We start from the raw sequence: 27,038 nt of genomic DNA on the forward strand, positions 1-27,038 counted from the left end.
AATCCTAATTCACATGAACAGCATGATTCAAGAATGTGTGAGCCCATAAACCCTGACCACATATAAAAGTGAAACACATGTCAGAAAATGGAGAATTGGAGCCCAAAAGAGGATTGTCATATATATCAAAATGACAGAGCAAGTAAAAAGCTTCTGAAACGTACATTTCACTCTGAGACTGTCAGATCTTATACCAATGAAAAACAGACAGCTACGAACTAAGAAACTGATAATTCATGAGTCAGAACAATAATTTTAAAATAGCTATAATGCAATTTATTCTCAAATGATATCAAATGAATAGTTTCTAATGCTAAGGGTATCTCTTTTTAAAAATCTAATACATCAGACCTAAAAGCAGGATGACAAAACATAAATTTAACTATAGAGTGTTTTTGTTTGGTTTAGCTATTCATTTTCACTACCAATGAATTATCTTGCAGCAGTATGCAGGATTCAGAATGGTAAAATGAAGAGAAAGTGACAATCATTAATAGCACAGACTGCTGAAACAAACCCAAAGCAAATTAAACTAAATAAAAAAAATTAATTATATGAAAAAATGCCATCAACTTATTCTTTTCAGAAATTATTTTAGAAATTATTTTACTCCTAATTGCTTATATCCACCACTAAAATAAGGGGGCTGGGAGCAGGTGGGGGTGTAAACACAAGGCCTTACTCCCAGGTGCCGTTTTATGCTGGTATGCCTCTGCTGGTGATACCAGGAGTTGCAACAGGAATGGAGGCTCAGCAAAATCCCCCTGACTCTTGTGCAAGTACAGCAAAGTCTATAAGATCAAGCTCTCTGTGTGTAAAAGAAGGAGGGAGAGCAGTTCCTATAGAGATCCCCCCCCCTACTTTGCACAGCTTCTCGTTAAACCTTAACTCTCAGCAGAAGCAGTTCTGGGTACCCCACAGCAGAAGCCAATAAAAACACTCATGCTGCATTCTCCCCAGGATTGGATCCAGTCCATTCATTTTAACAGAATTAGTGGTAGAAAGTGCTGTTGAGTCACAGTTGATTTATAGCAACTCAGTAGGATTAGAGTTCAGAAGTAGTTTGCCATTGCCTGCTTCTACATGGCAACTCTGGTATTTCTTGGAGGTCTCCCACTCAAATACTAGCCAGAACTTCCAAGATCTGACAAAACTGGGGTAGCCTGGGGTATCCAGCTTAGGACTTCATCAGAATTATGAAATGATATTTTAATCATCAACAGGTTTGACATTTATGCTAACTTAAAAACAAGTTAGGTAACTGTTACTATGAAACAATTAACTTCAAATATTGGAGCAAATTACTTTCAATGATATTAAGCAGCATTTCTATCAATGTACATGTTTAATTGATCAGTTTTTCTCTTAGGATATTTTAAATGAAATAAAAATTAAGCAAAGTCACTGCAACTACGAAAAAAGTCAATTCTTAAAAGGAGTGATGCTGAGTAGGCAGCAGGATAGATCTTCCTCCAGAAATGTAGAAGCAGTTGCTAGCCAGCCCTGACTGCTGCACAGTAGGGAACAAGTATCCCTCCAACTGTTGTTAATAAGTGGCAAAAATGATGAAATAAGAACAGGAAGTCTTCCTTGCAGAATATCTAACAATATCTGACCATGTAGAACGGACTATATACTATCTTGTACAATGTGGAGAAAACTGCAAAATAGACATCCATGTCACATATAAATAATATTAAAATTAGATGAAGTTACGTGAAGTTTTAATGTCAATATAGAACAACTAAGTATGTAACTAAAAATGGATGAAAAGATCAGTTTAGATTTCAGATTTTTCTGCAAACTTTTTCTCAGGTTTGTGAAAAATATCCATGGCTCCAGTCTATGGATGTAAGTATCCACAGATGGACACACTGAGAATTAGCTACATTGACATACTTTATATATTCCTTCTAAAAGAAAATATGGCATGCGTGTTTGCTGAATGTTAACCTCAGTAAATGCACATAGTTTATACACAGATGTATCACTCTTCACTTAAATCAATGAAATGGGTCGGATTCCAGTGGACTGGAGCATAGCTATTGTTATTTATCCCTTTTTATAAAAAAGGTGATAAGATGGATCTGGCAAATTATAGACCAATCTATATATATAAAAAGTTAACAGTGACTTTGTTAGTCACGCCCTAACGCTGAAACAGCCCCCCAATTTTCACATGACGTCCCTCCCTGTTGCGGGCAGGTAATCGGACCTTCAAATCGCCGAAATCCATACCTGAGCTAGGTAAAATGTCTTTTTCCTGGCGCACCAGGCCATGAAGCTGGCTGTGTTTAACTGTCACCCTTAGAATCTTCGTGCAGCCTGTCTGTGGCCTGAGGGGTTGGTATCCCCTTACAATGTTTGCACAGATGGCCAGAGATGAGCAGTGAAAACAGTAAATAGGTAATACTGTTAGGTAATACGAGTGGAAGTGAAACACATACACACTTTGCCGTGTGAGACGTCAGGTGGGGTTCCCCCCCACACACAAGCAGGTAACTTTCACTCTCTGTGCCTCACCCACTACTACCACACAACACACATCCAGCTCATCCTCACACACCTCAATCTGCCCTCCCTCACATCCAACCATCACTTACCCACTTCCTCACCCATATTCGCCACAGCTGTCTTTTACTAAAAGCGAGCTGGAGTTTGCCTTTTTCTTCTAAGAAAATCCACGGGGTGGGGCGAACCAACACTACTGGCTCCGCTTATTCTGCACGTGGCCCTTTAAGAACCCAGGGAGCTGGCCTCGATCTGAACGCCTCACCACCCTGCCTCTGCTGCCTGACTGGGATAGCCTGCTTGCCCAAGTTCTGCCTTACCCAAGCCAGGATTGTGCATGTCAACCAGCCTCATGGACAGTGGGATTCGCACTCTGGACAGTTCCGTTGTGGAATGGAAAGGGTTACCTTATACTAAAAAAACAAGACAGCACCATATAACAATGTGAATTGAAAAGGGAAAGAGGGATTCCATTTGACCACCCCAAAAGGCTGTGCTGTGGATCATTGGACCTGGATGGACATCTGCGTGGGTTGCGGACTGTGATGAGAAGGACAACTGCCACAGTAACGCATGGCCGGGCCCCGCTAGTAAGTATTATAAAATGCTTTGTATTATAAGTAAGCTATACTCAAAACACCTTCTTGATAAGTCCTTTGGTTGGTCAGTGAAGGTATTTTGGCCCAGAAACAAGCTGGATTTAGAGCAAATAGATCCACAGATCACTGTCTAGATGTACAGCATCTAATTGAAAAATATGCCTCTGGGAAAGATACTTCTTTTCATGCCACATTTATTGACTTAAAAGCTGCCTTTGACTCAGTATCTCAGCCAAGACTCTGGGGCAAATTCTAAGAATCCTCTATCAATAGGCGACTTTTGGTTCTTATACAAAGGCTACATTTAAACACCTGTCTAAGAGTCAGATACCATCAACACAGCATGTTGACAGATGTTATAAAAACATACAAGGGTGCAAGGCAATTCTACCTGAATTATCTGGTGGAAAACTTGAATCATTCAAGTTTTCATGCCCCCAAAATCACCAATAGGCATATATCCATGTTATTGTACGTGGATGATGCTATGATTTTATAAAGAACCCAAATAGGATTGAGAAGAGCCCTGGGTAAGTTAGTTTCTTATTGCAATCAAGAATAACTGTCAATCTTCAAAAAAATGAAGATTCTAGTGGCAGGAAAACAGCCCAGGCACAGGGACTGACTTATTTCGGGGAGTAAGATTGAACAAGTGGAAAATTTTAAATATTTAGGGGGTGTTCTCCAGGCCTCTGACACAAAAGTACATCATCATAAAGCAATTGCATATTCTGGTGAAAGAAGAACAAATAGAACAAATAGAAGAACAAATAGCAATTTGAAATTTCATGGAACCAGAGGTGAATCTTATGCACCGGCAGCCCTTAAGCTATTTAAAGCCAAAATAATCCCACATCTTTATTTTATTTATTTATTTATTTATTATTACATTTTTATACCGCCCTCCCCCGGGTTCCTCTCCTTCTTCCTATGTCCCCCTGGAGAAAGTTCAAGCCAAATTTTAAGGTTGCCTTTGCAACTGCCCAAGTGTGTATCTAATGCTTGGATTAGATTAGAAGCTGTGATGATTAACGTAGATGCCATAATTAAAATAACTTCAATAAATAGATGGCTCAGAGCTCTTCTCAATCTGCAATGGCGGTTCCCTGCAATACTGCAGGGCAATTTTCAATCAAGTTGACATAGTGCTGTTCTAAGAACCATCCAGCAAATAGGACTTTCCCCCAATACTCTTTTAAATCAGGGGCTAGAGAAAGCCAGGGAGATTATCAGATAAAGAGCTTATGACATAGAAAGACAATTTGATTTATGGCTCACTCTGGACTATCTGGCTCCCAAAACCTTTAGATTTCAGGTGAACCCAGCCCCTTATGTATTTTGACTAGAGAATAAAAATCAACGGAGGATATATTAATTGGCTCAAAGCAATACCCTGCCATCTATTGCCTTAGCGGGTAGATTCAAGAAAATCCCCTATGAACAGAGGTTCTGTGGTTGCTCCTTGGGAGAAGTGGATTTGCTTGAACACAAGTTGCTTAAATGCCCTCTATATGACAAGCTTAAAGAAGAAATCCTGGGACCTATTTTGACTGAATGGGCTGGAAAAGATAATAAACGGAAATTGAACTATTAGCTGTTGGGTAAGGACCAAAGAGTTTACAGTGATGTAGCCCAGTTTTGTGTTTTAGTAAATAAATACAGGAGAACAGGTGGACAGGAGACCTTAAGTTCCTATAGAGGAATTTTAAAATAAATTTTACTTTTTATTTTAACTTTCTTATCTCTTCGTTTGTAAATACTCTGCAATTTGGCCTTTTATGAATTATTGTTTTACTGGTTGTTAACCGTAAATAAACTATTTACTTGCTTAGTCTATGTACACATGCACATCCACATGTCAAGGACACCTAAGTAGACCAGTGGTCACATGTCATTCAAGCATAGGAATTTTTGAATCAAACATATTTGCTATTTAAAGTACTGAAAAGGCACAAAAACTCCCCCCAAAACACATTATTTCTGCAAGAAGCTTATGAAAGTGGCACCTTATCCGGACAGAAAAACAATTGACTACATCTATGGTATATCTATGACCTGTAGATAACTTTGAACTTCACTGTAAACAGCCTAGATTGTTTTATGTAAAAAAGAGAGGAGAATTGTGCTTTCAACCTTCTCCCATCAGTTCTTAGAGAATATAGATCAGAATGTATTATGTTATGTTTCATTTCTGTACCGCCCTCCCTCGAATGGCTCAGGGCAGTGCCCAACAAGATAATAATACAGTACATATACAATGGTCATGACATGGGCAACATCAGTCATAAACAACAATCAATAACTATGGACAATATTTCAATATCAGCAATCTTCCACATAATCAACCTAATAACATAACAACAACCGTTATATTAAAACATAATCAACATCAAACATCAGAACAACATAACAATTCTTAATATAACAATTCATAACAATGTCCAAAATATCATAACATAATATAACATCACAATCCTCAATAATAATATAATCACACAACATGGCAGTAAAATAACATACTAATATCCCTATAATATCACATAATAATTACACCACCTGTACACAATGATAAACAGTAAGAACCCAACCAGGAGGACAGCAAAAAACAATATTATAGCAAGGTTAGCATAATACAACCTTAGGAAAACCAGATAGCACCTTCCTATCAAGAATCTAAAATACTACTGCCTAGAAATTTAACAACACTACCTACTCTAACCAGTAATACAATTCACTACCAAAAACTATACCTTGCCTAAGAAAACAGCCTAAATATCATCACATGGCAAAAAGATCAAGAACTGCGGTAAAACATCCTACATCAAATATCCCACTGCCCCAGAATTAGCTAATTACTTGAAAACAATGTCCAACAGACTCTGAATAAAATCAGGTATAGCGGTTTTTCACAGATCCGCTGCCACCGCTGCCATGTTTTTGCCAACACATCCAGCGTCTGTTTCTGAGTTGGAGTAAGACAATAGTAAAAATTCCTTGGAGATTGTTTAGGGGCCTCCTGCCACCAGTCCCCGCTGCTGCTGCTGTGTTTCGGGGACCCCTGCCACTGGTCCCCATCTCCGCAGCTATGCCCCAACCCTGAATGGGAGACCCTGCATGGGAGACTCCTCGCATTGTATGCCCCCCCATCGGCGTCCAGGCTCTCCCCGGGTGAGAACAGAGATCCAGCGTGGCGCACTCACTTGCTCGCAGGCAGCTCTGTCCAGGTCTGTCCAGCCAGCTGTTCTCTAGCAATCACAATCAGGCATTGCTGAGGGGTCTCTGCCACCAACCCCCCTCACCTTGCATGTCCAGGAATCTCCACGGCGTCTCTCGGTTCAAAACCGCATCATCTGGGCTGCCGTTCATTGGATCCAGAACTGACTGCAGATGCCTTCCACAGATAAGTTGGGCCATGCAACCTAATCCAATCAAAATCCTAATGTGGCCACTGCTAACTAACACCAACTAAGCTAGTAACCCCAAGACAGTTAAAAAGAAAACCCTTACACCTGACCTTTCTCAGGCACTAGAACAGGGGTAGGGAACCTAAATATCCAGATGTTCAGGAACTGTTCCCATATTACGCTGATAGAGGCTGATGGGGTATGGATCAGGCACATCTGTTCTACACTAAATAATCTAACTACAGGAGCACCAAGCTGCTGGTCTGCTCCGGGCGCCATCTTGGATGTAACTCCATAAGATGTTTCCATGCTAAAGGCACCTAAGGAGATGAATTTGACATTAATCCAATTTATGTAAATATCACTGCACTGTCTTTCAAATTATGTACTTACCCAGTTCTATAACCATACCAATAACAAACAACTTTAGCCTACAAGGCATGTACGTCTTACCACTTTCACACAGGGCAAACAAGACTCACTTGCTGATTATAAAATGATGTTCTGCTCTGCAAGTATATGATTCCTGCAGGGGAGAGATTTCTGTACTGACCAAGTTGCAGTGCTGAAGATACTGTAAGCTCTACAGTTAGAGAGAGCAGAGAACCCCCAATGTTGCCTTATTGCTTCAGGGGTTTGCTTCTTTCATATTTTTCCCCTGTCAAAAATCAAGATCAAAGATTGCCTTTTTTGTCTTTTAAAAGCCCTTTAAATATGATATCAATATTTCTTATATCAATATTGTGCAGGCTGCTTTCATTGCTTTTGTATTTTTAGGGAAATGCCAGCTGTTGATCCCTATGAGGAATAGGGAGGAATGTCTCCCCCACTCTTCGATCTACAGTCAGCTATCACAGTCAGCTATCACATTTAAAGGGCTTTAAAAAGACAAAAAAGGCAATCTTTGGTCTTGGTTTTTTGATGGGGGAGATGCTACTGCAAAGGCACTGCAGGGCTAGGGACATTGTGGAAAACATTTCATGCACAATGGGCTACTGTTTTCACTTGTGTCTTTCTCTTCTAAAAAACCAGATCTCTATGTATAGAGTATTAAAGCAATCACCTTCTGCAAAAGAAATACAATTAATTTGGCAACAAAAGCTTTCATATACACCAGGAAAAAAAACTTATTCATCAGCAAAAGCCTCCTTGATGACAGGTAATTTTCTCCATTTAGGTGCCAAAATGTATTAATCCTAGAAGAGTGATATTTCCTCCAGCTTTGCATATACTGTGTACAAATAAAAATGTTAACTGCTAGCACATAATTTTCAGCCTGCTTGTCATACTCAAGATGTGTGTTTTCTGTTTGCCGCACAGCTGTCCATGTTTCTGAACACAAGCTGTAGTGTTGTAAATATCTTCTTCACTGTGGTCTAGATATTTGAATCGCTGCACAGATACATGTAGAAATTTTATTTATGCTGATCTGCCTTGTGTGCATTGAAATATATGTTAATGAGTGATCCAAGAACATTCATTATTGTTATGGTAGATTTCAAAGCTGCCAGATCTTTTGCTGGTTGTTGGCCTTTCATTACAATTCGAGCCTCACCAAGAGACCTAGGAAGTTATAATGAATCGACGTAGTATTTGTGCAGATCCCAGTAGGGCTGCCTTCTGAATCTGACAGATGTTAATTTTGTCGATTTGAAGATGTTTCAAATGCTGCCCTAGTGTTTTTGGGATGCCATCCAGCGTGCTGATTGGTATGTGCCATAGACACTGAAGCTCGATTTTCTTCTTGTGTTCTTTTTCAGTGACCCTGCTTGTCACTAAGTACTGCTATGTCAATGATGATGTCCTCTATTTCTTGTCCTCTATCATGATGATGTCTGGTGTATTGTGTTTCAACACTTTGTCCATTTGGTTTTGAAAGTCCCACAGGATCTTGACCTTCTCATTTTCCATTACTTTATCTGGACAATGTTCCCAACAGTTCTTATCTGTTCTCATGTTGTAATTGCATAAATTCCAGTGGATCTTCATGGCCATTGTTTGTACTCAGTCTAGGCAATCTTTTTGCAGCAGCTGAGGACATGATCTACAGTTTCATCAGCTACTTTGCAAACTCTGAATTTTGCATCATTTGAGGATTTTTCTATTCTGGCCTTGATCAAATTTGTTCTAATGGCTTGCTCTTGAGCAGCTAAAATCAGGGATTCAGTTTTCTTTTACAGAGTTCAAGTTGTTAACCACAGCCAGATCTTTTTGTTGTCTACCTTGTCCTTGATCTTCTCCAGAAATTGGCCATGCAGTGAATTGTTGTGACAGCTCTCAGTCCTCATTTTGATCACATTTTTTTCTGTATTCTTGTTTGGTTTTCTGGGTCTTCAGCAAATGTACGGTTGTTCACCGCTGTCGGTACCATTTAGCGGCTTGCATGATGAAGCGGGCAGGGCATGCTTCTCCTCTTCTACTGTTTACTGTACCTGCAGTAAGCCTCTGCAACCAGATATCCGGGGAAGGTATAATCTATCATTATCACTCCGTGGGTGTAAGGCATGGTGCATTGTCATAAGCTTCCAAGTTTTTCTATCCAATGCATCGAACTCAGCCTGTGTCCAGTTGATGATTCCCACAGTGTACTTGATGACGGGTATGGCCCAGGTGTTGATGGCCTTGATGGCATTCCCACCGTTTAATTTCGATTTCAAAATTTTCCTTACCCTCTGGGTGTACTCTCTGCTGACCACTGTCTTCACACACCCATGATTGATGTTATCAAGCTGCAAAATGGCCAGGTATTTATAAGCTGCCTCCTGGTTGCACTTGATGAGTTGGCCATCAGGCATTTCAATCCCATCACTCTCAGTGATCTTGCCCCTCTTTATTGCCATAGTAGTGCACTTTTCCAGAACAAACTCCATCGAAATATCTGTGCTGAATATTCAGACTGTGTTTACTAGTGTCTGGATTTCTGTGTCTGATTTCCCATACAGCTTCAAATCATCCATGTACAGCAAATGTGAGTCTTTGGCCATTTGATAGCCCAACTTTGTTTTCTTTAAAATTACTGTTAGTGGGATCACGGCAATGATAAACAGTAAAGGTGATAGTGAATCACCTTGGAAAATTCCTTGCTTAATGTTGACTGTTCCAAAGTTTTCATTTTCGACTGTCAGTTCATTTTTACACTGTCTCATTGCCTTTTCAGTGAATACTCGAATGTTTTTGCTGACGCCAATTGTTTCCAAGCATTTGATGATCCAAATATGGGGCAGTGAGTCAAATGCTTTCTTGTAATCAATCCAGACTATATGCAAATTCGTTCTTCGATTCTTGCAGTTCTCCGTTATAATTTTGTCTATCAGGAGTTGATCTTTTGTACCCATGTTCCTTCTTTTGTTCCCTTTTTGCTCCACTGGCAAGTAGTTCATGATGTTATCTGCTATTATGCCGGTGAGCAGTTGGAATATTGTGGGTAAACATGTTATTGGCCTGTAGTTTCCAGGTGTTCCTTTGGCTGGATCTTTCTGAATCAAGTATGTCTTCCTAATTGTTAGCCATTCATTGATTTCACCATTTTGCATGGCATCATTGAACTGCTTGGCCAATGTTGGATGCAAACTGGTTAGGTATTTGAGCCAGAAGCCATGCAACTGATCATGTCCTGGTGCCATCCAGTTTTTCACTTTCTTGCTTTGATTTTTTTATCATATTAGTTGTTATTTCCAGCTCTTGCATTTGTTTTTGGCCAACATCTTTCTCAAAATCTTTTATCCACTGCGCCTTCCTGTTGTAATCCTTTGGGTTTTTCCACAGATCTTTCCAAAACTGAAGTGTTGCATTTTTCTTTGGTTTTTTTTTTGGGGGGGGGGGTTGCTTTCAACATTGATCTTTGTGCTGAGACTTTGGTAGAAATGTCTTTGGTCTGATCAAAATTGCTGATTTTGTCTGTACTGGATGTTTCTTGCTTCATATCTTTCCATTTTTCTTGCTGTGGCTGTTGCTTTTTCAATTGTTCTAGTGTCTAGCCAGTACCTTCTAATTAATTCTTTCATGCTCTTGCCATTCTTTCATCTTTGTTCTTTCATATTTTTCAGGTTACTGGCATCTGATCTTAGGTTTTTTTTTTAATCTTATGTTCCAGTCTAATTTTCTACTTTGGTTTTGATGGTTGATTTGTCTGGGGTTTAGGTATTTCAATGCCCAGTTCTCCTGTGACCACTACAGCTGTACTGTACATGAGCTGATTAGTTTGTTTGATGGATGTTGTTTGAATTGTCATCAGTGCCACGATTACATCCCTTGTTATGGTCGCCAGGTCATTTTTGGGCACCATCTCAATGCTGGCAGCCGTTGTCTTTCCTCATTTGATTGTCCATAGTGGATGATATTTTCCCTTAGTTCTTTTTATCTTTCTGTCAGTCTATCAGTTTTTTCCATGGGGACTTTCTCTGGTGGTTGTACTATTATTTTCTCACCTGTAATGGCATTTTCATCTAGCAGTTCTACTATTATCTCTCCTGCTGTTTCTGGAGTATGTACTGTTCTTTTGGTGTTACAGTTGCTTTCTTTTCACAATTTTTCTGGACTTCTTCTAGCTCTATCTCTGTAAACACTTTATTCTGTATGATCTGCCAGTGTTTGTTCAGCAATATTCTAATCTGGGTAGCGTTGTTTCCACAGTTTGTACATCTGCTTCAAGTATCCTCTTTTTTCTAGCTCTGAGTTGTAGTAACAAGCCATGATGGCACAATTTCATCATCATCATGATCATCATAATTAAATTTCATATACTGCCCAACCCCCGGATGGCTCTTGGCGGTGTACAATAAGGCCAAAGGCAAACAAACAATATACCATAAAACACAGAAATATAAATAACCCATTAAAACAGTTAAAACAGTAGCAACACCCCACATTTACTGGTGGTGCCTGAACCCATGCTTGGGAGGGGACCAGCAAAGTTCCAAAGATGTTACAGTAGATGATACATGGGCATCAAAAATGAGTTCACACAGTTGACACTTAATATTCACAAATATTACATCCCCTTTTCTCTCACACAATCTCCTAAACACATTCTATTCACAACATTAATCCCATTTACTAGTCTGTATGTAAACTATACCATTCACACACATCAGAAACCAAGGCTTGAAGACTGGTAGTACCGTTGTAGTTGCTTAGTAGTGGCGTTTCCCATTTACTCTGTTTAAATTGGTCCTGATTGGGATTTAATTTTTAGTAAATATAAATAGGGTTTGGCTGCCAGATACTCTTGTCTGTTTCAAGCAAAAGTCTTTTAGTGGATTTAATCATAAAACCATTCAAAAGTATACAGATGTGTTAAAAGCAAATTAATCTGTATAAGACATTGGATTTCTAGATAGTTCCAAATGCACCAACTTCTCAGATTAAAATGCTACTGAAAGTGACAGAGTAAGCCTTTAGGAAGCTATTATACAAGGATCAAAGCTCATGCCTAGTTTATTTTGAGGTATAAAATTAAACTGGGCATCAAACAGCACTGGAGGACCCACATGAATATTACTGATTATCTTGAATAATCAAGAGATAAATAGCACATTTCAAAGGCCTTGTGATACATGGGACTGCAGTTCTAATGGAGGTCTCCTAACTGAAGCATGCATATAGATGAAGGAGACTTATGACCACTAACCAACATCAGTGGAAATTAAAGAATGCAACTGATAAAGCCCATTGTCCTGAACATCCCTAGTGGAATTATAGGTAAATCAGATGCTGTTGTTGGTTCTGTCTACAACTGCAAAGGTACAAGCCTGCCAGTCAGCTGTTTGGGAGACACAAACTAATGAAGAGCTATTTTCTTCACACTTCATTCAATCCAAGATGTTCTGTTTGCACAGTGTTTCATCAGGACCTGAATGTGTTGATCAGAAAATCAGACCTTCCACAGTAGACCCAGGCTCATTCCGCACATGCAGAATAATGCACTTTCAAACTGCTTTCAGTGCTCTTTGAAGCTGTGCGGAATGGCAAAATCCACTTGCAAACAGTTGTGAAAGTGGTTTGAAAACGCATTATTTTGCGTGTGCAGAAGGGGCCCTAGAAAGCTACTGTTACAGAGTTGATAATTTCTAGATGTCATATGCATGCTGGATCAGAAGTAAGAAGTAAGTGTCAAACAATTTTATTCCAGACCTTTAGGCTCAGCACACAAGGTCAATGCTCTGCCCAAGCAACCAAATCAAACATATGAGGTGCTGGCAATACCACTTGACCCAGCAATGTAGGGAGAAGACAATGGGCTTGGCTTAGACTTGTCATTATTTTCGAGACTTGCATAGATACCAACTGGTTCCAAGAGAGGCCTCTGAGGAGCTAGTAATGCTGCTGCAATTTGTTCCCAGTGGGTCTGGCTAAGTACAATCCTTGCATCCCCTCTGTTTGCTCTCACACAAAAATCTTTACAGGCAGAAAGTGCATTTTTTGACACTCATATCAAAAGGGTTGCCTATCCTTGTGCTAAATTGTTGGGTATCGTATGGATGCTGGATGTGATTGAACAACATAGAAGCTGAAAACAAGGGGAAAGTGTACAACTCTTGTTGGGAAAGTATACAGCTAGAATAGACATATCTTAAAAGAGAACTCTTAATCCACACAACAAAATCCATGTAAATCAGGGGGCATGGAAACACAGGATTCAAATTATTTAAGGACCAAAAGGGTTTTCATACAAGTGTTACAGCCATGACAGAAGATGAAACAACACACATACACACGTTCATCAGTCCTTTTTAGTATTTTCTAGCATGAATGAGCACTGAAATATTCTGTATGATAATAATCACCTACTAACACCTAATGTAAGGCAGTCTGCCAAGACAACCCAACAGCAGAAATTGCAAATGTATTTATGCTAATGAAAAACAGAACTTGGCAGAAAGTCCTTAAGTATAAAAATCAGTGAAAGATGAGAAAGTAAGAAATGCATTATTTGTCATTATACAACTGTAGCTGACAGAGCTACTGTTTTTCAGAAACCAACAGTGCAATCCTTTCTAAGTCTATTGAAGTCTGTGGATTTAGAAGGGTGTGAACTACTTAGGATTGCATTGCAAGTGTGCTTTTCATGCCTTCAAAGAAATGGGAGAGTCGTGTAGGTATGATGTACTCACAGGTTTAATATCCAGATTTTAACACAATATAGCTTTCTCTGACTTGGAAAAAAATGCCTTCATTTTTTTGTCATGAAAAAGAGACAGTTTCCATCCTTGTCTGTTCATTTCTTACTGCTGAAAGTAAGTAAGAAATTTCTTACATTTCTTACATATCTTGCTGGCCAAGGAAGGAAGAGGGGAAGAAGAATAGAGGCCAATAAACCTGCAACATACTTCATGTTGGTAAAAATTATATGTGATAGGAGCAGAGGAGTGACATGGGAATGGATCCAAGTTTAATATAACTTTTAACTATTTAATATAACTTGATTGCTGCATTTGCTCGCCACCTCTCTTTCCCAAAAGAAGACAGAAAAAGAAATTATGAGAAACAGCTTGTTACTGAATTAGTGGTAAGAGACAATTGTACTGTTGAACACAAATGGCTTCCAAGTCATAAATTGTTCCAGATCTGGAGTTTGGGCTGCCTGTGCCATTAGTAAATAATGAGGCACACACTTAGGATTGTAATGTTAATACTTTGGGTACACTTGGCTTTTTTTCTGATCAAACATGTACAAACTGTTCGGACACAAGCAAACAAGTTGGTGGACATTGAATTGTGCTAACTGCAACTTACGGATGAGCTGCCAACTAAACTGGTGGATGACTGAGCATCTGTGCCATCTCAGTTGATCAATGGCCAAAAATGGATTGTTAGCAGAACTGTGCTTTAAAAGAAGATGTAGACCAAAGTACTAGAAGCTTGTATTCATGTATTATTCCGATGGTTACATTTATAAAATTCATTACATAAACTGAAAAACTTTGTTCAAGACCATTCTTTCTTTGGAAATGTAAAAAAAAAGTAACTCAACACTTACTGGAACAAGAATGAAGCATTTAACATCAATCTGAAGGGGAACTGTGATGCTAGTTCCCAGGTGATAATCAACAAACTGCATGCTGCAAGCATCTCAGCTATTACTGACATGAAATTTCTCTTGCTTTCAGCCAGGCAGCACAGGACCATCATTTTGAGTGTGATACAATATCACTTTTACCCACTGCTGGGAATAAGGCTTAGAATTCTTTTGTTTTGACACTTTCCTCATACTAATTTTCTGCTATCACCAGACTCCACAGCTATTAGGGAACACTTTCTCTACTATGTAGACTATAATGTTATCCTGTCTGTCCATAAAACAAGAAGTGACTAGATATCCAAATTAAAAGTCCTCAATATGGGCCGTAACATCACTATAACCACCATAATGATGCAGTTAGTATTTCAGGGTAACTAGATAATAGATACCCCATTTTTCTGTCTTGTTGAGTATATGACTTTCCCTCTGATCAATGATGGAAAGCAAAAACAAGGTGTAACCGTTGGGAATATTTTCTGCATAAACTGCGAAGAAATGGACAGGAGATGCTCAAGGGCACAGCTGTTCACTATCAGCAGTCTCTTCATAGTTCCAAACAATGAATAATCATAAGATTATTACATCTGTTCATACCTTTGATGCTTTTGATCACAGAATCCTCATGAACCAGGAGAAAAGATATTGGTAACAGCACCCACTCCCCGAGGGAAGACAGTGGCCCCCAAAAGAGAGGGAAGCCTGTTGCTGAGGGTGGTTATTTTGGATAGCTGACTTTATTGGCCTAAGGCACTTTCCTCAACTCACGCACACACACACACACAGGCTTTTTAAACAGGACTCCTGTCAGGGCAACCCAATTTATAGTTATAAATGCTGCCACCATAACTGAAACAAAATAACTGGAACGTATAGAGAGACTCTTGAAAGTTTAAAACACAAAACTGAATTTTTATTTAATAGACTTCTCTTCTCAGGATGATGGTTCAGAGAGGCACATAAGCATTATTTTAGGCAGGTACTTCTTAGATGTTACAGAACAGTTTCAGTAAACTTGGACTTTCTGGTAAACCTTCTACACACGGTCCAGAACCCACTCCTTAAACACCCACCCTTATCTCCAAAGAGAATTTTCACTGGCTTAGGAGGGTCTCCATGTAATAGGTTTCCCTTAGTCTCCCACCAACTAGGCCTCTAGCCTCTGGTGCGCACTGATTCTTCCTCTCAGTCTCTCTGAGATCACTTAGACGAATCTGGCTAACTAGCCTTCCTCTCTCAGTCTCTCACTGGCCTCACTGCCACTAGACACGATCTCCAGACTGAAGGATCTGTGGGCTGAACAATCTGTGTCTGACTCCCCAAAACTGTCTCTCTCTCCCCACAGTCTCAATTCCCAGCCCCCTTCTGACAGACTTCTTCCTGCTTTTTATAGCAGACAGCGCACCCTATCTGTGGCTGCCAGCTATACCATTACAGCCCAGCCAATCAAGTTGCGCTCTGGCTGTTACTGTGGTGCTCTGGCTAACTGCACCTTTGCAAATTAACCCCATAAGAGCATAATCCATCACAATTCTCCTTTTCTCCAAGAAGCTTTGTTTTTAAGTTTTTAGGGAGATGATTTTGGGTTGTGTTTTGTGAACTGCCCCATGAGAGACCTCATAAGGTTCTTTATTTCACTCTGAGCCATGGGCCATTTTTGCATGCACTACCACTCCCTGAAGTCAATTCTCTAACTCTGCTTTGCAGAGGGGTTTCCCGGGGTTTTTGTTGTTTGTTTGCACTTCCTGTAAAGTGTCCCTAGCCAAGCCAATTTGCCATCCTGTCTCCTTATTGTTTCCACACAATTTCCATTTGGGGAGATTGCCTGCTGCCTTGTTGTTGTTGCCATTTTTAATCTAGCAATGCTTTGCTAGACTAGTCTTATCAATTTCACTGGGTTCATCATTTCAGTGACAAAACCTCACCATTAAAAAAAAATGAAGCCCTTTTATCTTCCTGAAATGGTAGCCCACAGAGTGAGAGGACTACTGTGGTCTGGGTGGAGGAGGCAGGGAGGAGCGAGAAAACCTGAGGAAAACTAGACACATGGTGATCTCCTTCACTTTCCCTGTGAAGGGGGAGAAAAAGTTGCACTTAAAGTGTTTTCAGATACCATAGGGGTTCTTTGATCTGGCAGTAGGGTGAGTGTTGAAGATGGAAAAACATGTGCATAACCAAGAATCAAACCCAAGGTAATGTATGCACAAAGCAAAGGAGACCACATGTACATAAATGGCCATGGATTATAGGAGACCATTAGGAAGATTAAAACAGTATATATATATTTTTTGAACTGGACTTTTCTACTCTTCAAATTCTTCCACTATCTGATGTAAACCTTGCCCTTGAGACCTTATCAATGAGCCTTATAAAAAGATGAGGGTAACCATGTCAAAGCTCTCAAAATGCTAATGTTTAACTATTGCCTCCAAAGAGTCATGCAGAGTTTTGTTCCTTATTCCCTTAAAATTCATTTACAGTATAATTGTTGCATTTTATTTTCGCATATTATTTTTGCTGTTTTTTCTCTAAACAGATCCAATTACACTGCATGGGGTTTCCTACTTGATGGGCAGGCTTCAAGCTTTCTGCAGAGAGGTTTGAACTTCCCTGAGCTTGACAGGCTAATTTACTCTTAAATTAAACATCTCCAGGGTTATTTATTAAGACTCACTATTCAACATGCAGTACACTCTATTTCCCCATATCTGCGCAACTCATGAAGCATTCACAGGACTCCATTTAGTAAAATGTTGTACAATGTAGAATTCTGTCTCAATTATAATAATGCAGAGATTCCTGAAGATAAAGAAATGTGACGGGTGAACAATGCAAAGTAGAGATGCCTTGGGGATGGGAGGTTAAATTATGGAAGATAATAAATTATGAAAGATGATTTTCCACTTCAGTAAAAATGTGTGAGAGTTCTTAAAGAGCAACAAAGATAAAAATTTCATATGAAGTTGTGTGATTGATGTCTTAAAAGTGTTTCAGACATTATTATTCCGTCAGTCTTCCAGAATAGCGAGCCAAGCACATGTTTGTATTGATTATGTGAAATGTCTAAAGAACCTGCCCTTCTAAGTTATGCAATAGCATGCAAGAATTTGTCCCAATGAAATTGCCTGGAGTTACAGGACAAAATAGGCCATCTCATTATACTTAACGAAGCTTGATCTTAGACAATCACTATATGGCACCCCCTGCATGCTGATATTGTACATTATTACTATTGTTTGTTATATTAACACTCTATTTTCAATAGGTGGCCTAAGAGCCAAATCCAGCCTCCAGAATTCTCTCTTCCCCCAACTCTCCCCAAAGCCTGCCAATGGAGACTGAAGTAAGAATATTGTATTATTGCAAATGATAGGAACTCTTAATTTTGTGTGAGGCAGACAGCTTACCTACATGCTGCTCTTTTATTTATTTTATTATTTATAAGTATTTATACCCCACATCATACAAGCATCTTAAATAAGTTAAAAACAATAAAATATATCATCAATGAAATATAACAATTTAAACTACAATAAAAATAGCCTTAAAAAAACCCCACCCTGACTCCCCCACCACCACCCTAGACCAGCTGCCACAGAGGGGGGTTTCCAGGGAGGCTAGCAGAATGCCTAACCAAAGGCCTGGAGTGAAGAAGAAAATCGTTGCCATGTGCCTAAAGCTATAAAGGGTAGACACATGGTGGATTGGGCTGTAAATAAATTGCTCTTGATACACATTACTCCTTTTCCCCTCTTCTCCAGATGAAAAATGCATACAGACTTACTATGTTAATATCAATTAATTTGTATTCTAAATTTGTATTCTAGAATTTCTGTCTTTTCCCATTTTGTGGTGGTGCCCCTCAGTGCTTGGTCAAGAATCTGGGTCCATTCAATGACATAACTGCCAAAGGAAGCAGACTTTCCTGGACACAACCATTTTCCATTGCCTTATCTCTGCATCTACTCAACCACTTTGTTTTTTACCATGCCTTCACAATTTGCTGATCTTCTAGTCTAGTCTGGTTGTCTTGCAGTGCTTCTATAACTCCCCCACCCCCACCCCATCTCTTCTTGTTTCTGCTTGTCTACAGACCCAAAGTTAACTTTAACCACTATTCAAATCAGACAACAGGCAATTATGGATGAGAGTATCAAAAGTGGCAGGTCTAGCAATGCCAGAACTATACAGTAGAGAACCCCAGCATAAAGCCTTTATAGAGCTCCTATAGCTTGAACTAAAGAAATAAAGTACAAGTAGTAGGAAGTAGTCCCATGTGCAGTTAAGCATATGTAATCAGGGATTATACATACATCTACATTCTGTATGTATGCATCCATTAAAGATGTCCATGTGACAAGTGATTGCATAGTGCCACTCAAACAATGTAAAGTGTGCACCTAGTCCCATGGTTCTACTAAGGGCACAACATTTTCATTTCTTAGCCATGTAAACTGGCCCTGAGTGTTATAGATTAAATTGATATTAGTTGCTAATATCATCCCAAAGTTCCATTTGCTACTGGATAACACTGTAATTATACCTTCTATAACTCTCAAGTGTTGATTATGAAAGGAACCTGTCTGGATTTATGCACTGAATTTTAGATTATTTTCCTCCCATTTGCTTAGAATACATAGTATAAATAACCCTCCTTTATCTTTCCTCTGTCACATTAGCAGTTGATTGGCAATTATACTGCAGCACTTACTGCTTTCACTGTATCTTTTTAACCTATTGATTTCTAATCTAGATATTCTTATTTTATCAATCTCTCTCCCACTGTGTATTTTTTTTCTGTAGAGATAATCTTACCATTTAAAATAAAGTACCTCCTGACAGGCAACAATTTCTCAGTAACTCTGAAACTGATAAAAGTGTATACCTTGAGAAGTTTTCCTACCCCCAAAGAAAAAAAAAGAAATTACTTAGAAGTAGTAGATCTTCAGAAGCAGAACTTTTTGAATCTCAGTTATTATGGTTTATTACCCCCTGACTGGAGAGGCAGATAGCATTTGAGGTATGAAGTCCTGACTTGTAGCCAGTGACAAAGGGAGGGGAAACTGTGCCCAGGACATGAGCTGCTTGCACGTCCCTTCCCACCCCTGCTCCACCTCACCCCGTCCCCAAAACGCCCCTAACCCAACACGCCATGCCCTGCCCCTGCCATGTGACTCTGCTTGTAGCAGCTTTTTTAGCAATGTCGTTTGGCTAACTGTGATATGCAGAACACATTGAAGCTATGTCCTAACAAACATTTCTTTGAAAGCCAGAGACCTTTTTTTAAAAAAACATCTGCTACCATAATTGTATAGTAGTTTGTGGTTTATGATTATAACTACTGTTTTGGTTGGGATTACTTTTATCACTGAAAATCAGTCAACAGGTTTGCTGTTAGGCTATGTATCCAAACCCATATATTATTACCCATATGTGTGGACCAGACAAGAAACACTATTCCTGGCATAGCAACCAGATGAAATATATAACTCTTTCCTATTTTGATGAAGTCCAAAGTTATATGCATGAGTACCTTACTCTTTTGCAAATAAAAAGTTATCTATTATAAAATTATTTATTATAAATTTCTTCCAAGCCCTTGAGCCTGCAGTAACAAAAGAATCTGCTCTTTATTCTCTGGGGACCAGGCTTCTAGTTCTCAGTAATGTACAGTAACAACCCACAAATAAAAATTCAGTGGTCTAGTGCTTGATCAGCATGCATCTGAGACCTCTAAACCTGAACCAAAGTGCTACCCACACCTCTTGCATGATATACATCTCCAGACAAGTGCTAAGTGTTCCACAATTATTTATTAGTCACCTATGAATTAAAGATGATTTTGCTGATGAAAAAAATTTGAGTCATCATCAACAAATGGTAGTAATTGGCTTAGTTGGGAACATGGACTGCTTAGGCAGCCTTGCATAACTCTTCTCTCTCTCTCTCTTAGAATGACAACAGCTTTGGATAGACAAAGGTCTATCCTTCCACATCCTCATAAAACAGTCCAATAACCATGCCATGACTGTGAAGACAGACTTTATTCCTACCTTGGTCACTCCGTTTGCATTATTAAGATAAGGCAGCAGTTTGAATGTAGAGTAGAGGAGCTGAAAGGCTTCTCCTAACTCACTATTTCTACCTTTAAACCATAAGTCAACTGTGACCTGATGGCACAGTACACACTCAATAAAGTACCCAGAAATCACATGCAAGTTACTAATATGTATAATAATAAACCTTTCCATATAACCTTTTTGTAAGGGGGCTCAGTTTACATTCAGGATATCTTCCTGCTCGGTAAACATGGTACTTATTTTCAGAAGAAAAAAATAATAGAAAAGTTTATTTTAAGTCTGGGCTCAAAATTGGTCCATCTATTTCTAATAGTATTAATTCCCTTTTGTAAGTTCATTTGTAAATATACAGATACATTTTTACAAGACTCTTGCAGTCCTTAGGTCCATGAGGTTGATGTCCTCTTCTCCAGTTCTGCCACTCTCAGTTGAATGTGTCTCTTCTAAATAATTCTACTATTCTTCCCTTGTTCTCATACAGATGTTCCTACCTAAAGATGTATATGACTGGCCTTTGAATCTTTCCTCAAAACCCACCTTTTCTCACAGATTTTGACTTATTCCTTTACTCCTCATTCCCTAAATGTATCTGTGTTCTAGCATGTGAAATGATTCTGGATCATGTGAAATGATTTGGAAGCATAGAATGTGAAATGACTTCTGTCCTCATTTCTCTCATGGTGTCCTCATTACATTATTTATTTTATTTTTTAAATTTTATTATTGGATTTTAATACTGCCCTCCCCTGGAGGGCTCAGGTATAAGTTTCCTGTGAGTAAGGTTCTGTCTGTGTTGTTTGTGCAACTTTTTAAATGCAATATGAACCAACACTGAGGAAATACAGTGATGATCATAAAATCACATAATCATAGTTGGAAGGGTCCCTACAGGCCATTTAGTCCAATCACTGTTCAAAGCAGAACCAGCCTAGACAAGTGTTCACCTAACTACTGCTTGAAGACTGCCAGAGATGTACAGTAACAACCCACACATAAAAGCCACCTCCCTAGGCAGCTGATTCCACTGATGAACCACTCCCACTGAAAAAAAAATCCTATCTGCCCTTAATTTATACCCATTTGTGTGAGTCTGGTCCTCTGCTGCCAACAGGGACAGCTCCCTGCCCTTCACTAATTGACAGCCTTTCAAATACTTAAAGAGAGCAATCATGTCCTACTCAGCTTCCTCTTTTCCAGACTATATATTCTCATGTCCCTCAGTCTTTTCTTGTATGGCTTGGACTCCATGCCCCTGATCTTTCTTTGTCACTTTCCTCTAAAGTCACTCCATTCTGCACACAAACTTTTTGCAATGAGATCTCCAGAACTGCACACAGTATTCCAAGTACTGCCTGACCAATGTGGTATACAGTGGGACAATTACATCTTGTGATCTGGATGCCCCTGTTGATACACCCCAAGACTGAATGAGCCTTTTTGCTGCTGCATCACACTAACTGCTCATATTCAGCTTATAGTCCACCCATACCCCTAGATCTTGTTCACACACAGTGTTATCCAGAAGAGCATCTCCATCTAGTATATGCACGTCTCATTTTTCCAGTGTGCTCAGATCTCATTGAATTGTATCTTTATCTTCCAGGGTGTTCACTATTCCTCCCAATTTGGTGTCATCTGCAAATTTAATGAGTAGTTCTTCCACCCCCTCATCCAGATTACTTATAAAATATTGAAAATTACTAGGCCCAGAACCAAGTCCTGTAGTACCCCATAGATACCTCCCTCCAATCAGATGAAATGCCATTGACAACTACTCCTTGAGTGTGGTTTTCCAACCAGTTCCCTATCCACCTAATTATCCTAGAGTCTAGTCTGTTCCAACTTCCCAATTAGCAATTTACAAAATAATAAAAGTAGTATTTAGTATTTTCCTTTCATTGTAGTTTGAGAATTTTGGGGTATTTTTCCTGTTATAAATTTTTATGACCACCAAAATTAGTGATAGAGGATCAACATGTTCAATAAGTCTTTTTTTCTTCCCATAGTAGGAAGCAGGCCTTCTACCATGCCCAGATTAACTCTTCACAGTCCAATTATGAGGCTCATTAGTTCCATCTAATAGTTGTATGTGCAGGGCTGGGCAAGTTGGAGGATTGGGAAGCCTCCAATCAAATCGTCTGACCACAGCAAGTGGGCATCAGAAAGTATGATCAATCATTCCCCGATCTTCCATTATCTTGTCCTGAGATTCATTACTGGCTCTACCAAATATCTGTTTGCAGCATTTGTGACTTTAAAAGCTGCTTTTGATTCAGTGAACAAGAACCATCTTTGGTTGAAGTCAGCTGTTACAATCATGAAGAAGAGTGAAGAGGAGATTTCAATCCTTACAATGGTTAAGCAGGAGTATGTTATAAATGAAGGACCTTGTTCTTTCTTTTCACCTCAGACTTCAGAGGGTGACTTGACTAGAAAGTCAGGGAGATAGAGGGGTCTATTAAGGCACTGGGCACCCTATCTCTACTGCTTTGACACTTTCTCTTTTATGTGTAGATTACTATTCTCAGAAAACATTCTTCCTCCTTTTCATACCACACTGGCTTGCAGGCACTCATCTCCATCTTGAAACGATGAGGGCAAGATGCAGGTACTGTTTTTCTCTCTCCATCCTAGTTAGACTAGATTAGGAAACTATGTTTACTCTATCCTATTCAGATATGGACTGCCTATACTAAATGAAGTTGAATAGATAAAAAAGCTCTAAGTCCACTGTTCCTGAGCACACAGACACTAGATGGGCTTTGATGCATGCAATAACCTTTGAGCACTCTGCTAAATTATATTTTATACAAAAAATCTAACTAAATGCATTACTGGTCCTACCAAACTTGTTTGCAGTGTTTGTGGATTTAAAACCTGCTTTTGATTCAGTAGACAGGAACCAACTTTGGTCAAAATTGGCTGTTACAAACATCGACAAGAGTGGAGAGGAGATTCTAACCTTCAGAGTGGTCTATTCTTCACAATTTTAAAAAGAAATCTGGAATGCTACCTTCAGCAGTCAGTTAAAATTCATCCAGATGTAGAAAAGGACCAGAATGTCTCACCCATGTACACATCCTTGTTTCTAAAAGGAACATTCACAAGGAACATGTGTTGGATCAAGATGACTATTGGTAAATGTAAAGTTCAGCAAGATTTCCCAGAAATCTTCAAGATAAAAAGCAGGCTATCAGTAACCAGACCATGCCTGTTCACAACCTTATTGCTCTAAAGCAAAAATACAGTTGCAGAACAAAAAAAATACCCTGGCCAAATACAATGCCACTCTATTCCAGATGTGTTGCATTGTATCCCAAAATGATTAAAGTATCCTTGAAATGTGCATTGGCCCTAAGGTTATTATAACATCTGATTTACATCAAATTTGAGATGCTATTGTATATAAAACTTTCCCCCTAACTGTTGCTATAGCCACAGCTCCAGGAGGCCATAGCAACGGCATCTTATCATACACAGCTTTAATCAAAGTTAGCCAAGACATCCATTACTTGGTGATTTACACTAAATACAAACCTGAACATTAAATTATATCCCATTTTGAAGAGGTCATGTTTGTTTAAGAGACAGGCCTTTACAATAAAGGTGCTGTGCCACAAGTAATATATTCCTTCTTCCTTTTGAACGAAAAATAGTTATTTTTCTATTCTGAAAGGTAATTTCTATATCCTGCTGAAGTGCAATGAAAAAAGCTCAAGCTGGAGCTAGCTTCTGATTATACAGCTACATTTTCATCTACTATGTACATAACACCAGGGAACAGTGAGACTAAAATCCATGCCTCCAACAGGGCTTTTTACGATTTTTTTAAATAAAGGAGACCCTCACAGTTCTGGCAATCTACTTTTGAAACCAGACAGCTTTGAAATAACCACCAGATGGCTTTCGTATTTTTGTTATTAAGGGTACTGAATGAAGTGGGTAACTGTCTTAATGTACAATCCGGTCAATTGGCAGGGTACTCATTCTCTTCACCAGTTAAAAACACCCAAGAGAACAGAATCACAACACAAAACAATCAATCAGAACTGGATAGAAGATCAATTCATACTAGTTCATGCCAGAAGGGTTGACCCTTTAAATATTCATTTTTTTCCTACTAAATAAGACAATTAGGTGAATAGTTATATTTACTATGTTCTTTAATGCGATGTCATACCTCTTGGGTTCTCACATTAATATATCCATAGTGTGTCCTTAGAGGCCGTCTTTGGGAGTAGGAGAATGGCATCCATTTGACACTGGTTTTACCAAAGCAGTTGAAGATCAGAGGAAAGCTGACTTCATTCGTAAGACGGACAATGATCAGGAACAACAAAGCTGCCACAGTACTTGCCAGAATAATAGTCTTGCGCTGTAATTGAGAACACACAAAAACACACAAAATGTATGAGCTTTTCAACTGGGAAAAGTATTTGCATCAAATTTCACAGATCTATATGGACTTTGATGTCCACAAGAGACTCTCTCAAGTAGGATCCTGTACTCCTTCCGTGGTGGAAGCAGTCTATATATGTACATATCTCCCACTGAACAGCATATGGAGCTTATCACAGGATATGATGGCAATTCACAGACAGACAGACAGACAGACAGACAGACAGACAGACAGACAGACAGACAGACAGACAGACAGACAGACAGACAGACATCTTACCTGGAGCTTACCTGGACATGTATCTTACCTTTCTCCCTAATGGGGACAAAAAGTGGCATACTATGTTCTCCTCTCTGTTTTATCCTTACAACAATCCTGTGAGATAGGTTGAGTGCAAGCTTTCATGGCAGAGTAGGTATTCAAAGCTGGATCTTCTAAACATGTGGTGGCAAACCTATGGCACTCCAGATGTTCATGGACTACAATTCCCATCAGCCCCTGCCAGCATGGCCAACTGGCTATGCTGACAGGGGCTGGTGGGAATTGTAGTCCATGAACATCTGGAGTGCCATGGGTTCGCCACCACTGTTCTAGACCCTATCCCAACACTTTAACTACACCACACTGGCTCACTAGCTTCTTACAGGACAATCCTTTTTTTGAGTCATCTTGCTATCCCCTATATTGTACCAAACTTAGCAAACACAATACATTCAGCTTCTCTACTAACTAGAAGTTCACAAGGTGGTATAAAGAGGGGCTATGAAATTTTTGCAGAGGCTTCCTGGTCTTTTTCTATTGTTCTAGTGAATTAGTGAGCAGAAGCCTTACTAATGGACATTTCTATGCCTAAAAAGAACCAGGTCTCTGGTTTGGCTGTGGGAGACTAACAGGATGGATAGTTGTGGCCACACATGTTACACTTCAATTGGGAAAAAAAAGGAAGGACTTCATGCTCAGCTGAGCTCACTAGAAAAATCAGCCATTGCAGATAGGGAGAAGATGTTCCCAGTTATTCAGGAGCATATCTAGTTTTGGTTTGATTATATTTCAGATAATGTGATTCTGGTATATGCTGCTAAAATCTCTTCCTAATCAGGGTGTTCTACAATCAATTGTGGTTTTGAATTGGTAGTTTTAAATGTGTCACTCACACATTTATGAATACACTTGAGTTCATAGAATCACAGAAGAATAATTGAAACATAGAGTTGGAAGGGACCTCTAGGGTTATCCAGATTAACCTCCTGCACAATGTAAGAAATTCACAACTACCTCTCCCCTCCCTGCACAAAAAAATTCCCAGTGACCCCTGCTCCATGCCCAGAAGATCATTTTTAAAAACCGTGCAGGATCCCTGGCCATACGGGCCTGAAGGATATTGTTTCCTTACTCCAACATTACCATTACCCTGGACATGTAAGAAAGGGACCATGAGTCAAGCACTGAGTCAACCCTTCCTGCCTTCCCTCTCATGATCTGCATAAGTTCACAGAATCACCATTACTGTCAGATGGCCATCTTGGCTCTCCTTAAAAATCTCCAAGGGAGGAGAGCTCACCACATCCTGAGGAACTGCTCTAATTTCAGGAAGTTCCTCCTATTGTTTAGTTGAAAACTCTTTTAATTTCAACTCACTTATTCTGATCCAAACTTCTGGAGCAACAGAAAACAACTCTACACCATCCTCTGCATAACAGCCCTTCAAGTTACCATTCTTTAAGTTCTGTACAGTTGTTGATGTAATTTAGTATGGATGTAATTCAGATAACTGTGGGTTGGGGCACTGATTGGGCTATGTATGAGTGAGTGGAGTGTGGATGCTTCTAATTCCCACACCACTTTCCCTTGTTTGCTATCCAACCCAGCCTAGCCAGGAGATTGTATGCATAGAAGAGATGGCCAGACTCACAGATGAGGGCCTTTAAACACAGTTAAGTTCTTAAAAAAGAAAGATCTGTATTCGCTATAACACAGCTTTACTTTCTAGAGCACACATCTAAAGGGGAAAAACATCACATAATTAAA

General features: G+C 39.3%; 1 protein-coding gene across 4 annotated transcripts in view; it reads right to left on the reverse strand.

Moving 5' to 3' along the window:
- ST6GALNAC3 (ST6 N-acetylgalactosaminide alpha-2,6-sialyltransferase 3) overlaps positions 1-27,038 on the reverse strand; it is a 351,837-nt gene that overhangs the window by 155,926 nt on the left and 168,873 nt on the right. For all 4 annotated transcript variants that reach the window (XM_048497129.1, XM_048497130.1, XM_048497132.1 and 1 more), the window contains one exon: positions 24,792-24,986. In XM_048497129.1, the coding sequence (XP_048353086.1) occupies positions 24,792-24,986 (195 nt within the window). The remainder of the gene's footprint in view (positions 1-24,791; positions 24,987-27,038) is intronic.

This window comes from Sphaerodactylus townsendi, linkage group LG05 (genome assembly GCF_021028975.2).
Source record: "Sphaerodactylus townsendi isolate TG3544 linkage group LG05, MPM_Stown_v2.3, whole genome shotgun sequence".
Classification (NCBI taxonomy): Eukaryota; Metazoa; Chordata; class Lepidosauria; order Squamata; family Sphaerodactylidae; genus Sphaerodactylus; species Sphaerodactylus townsendi.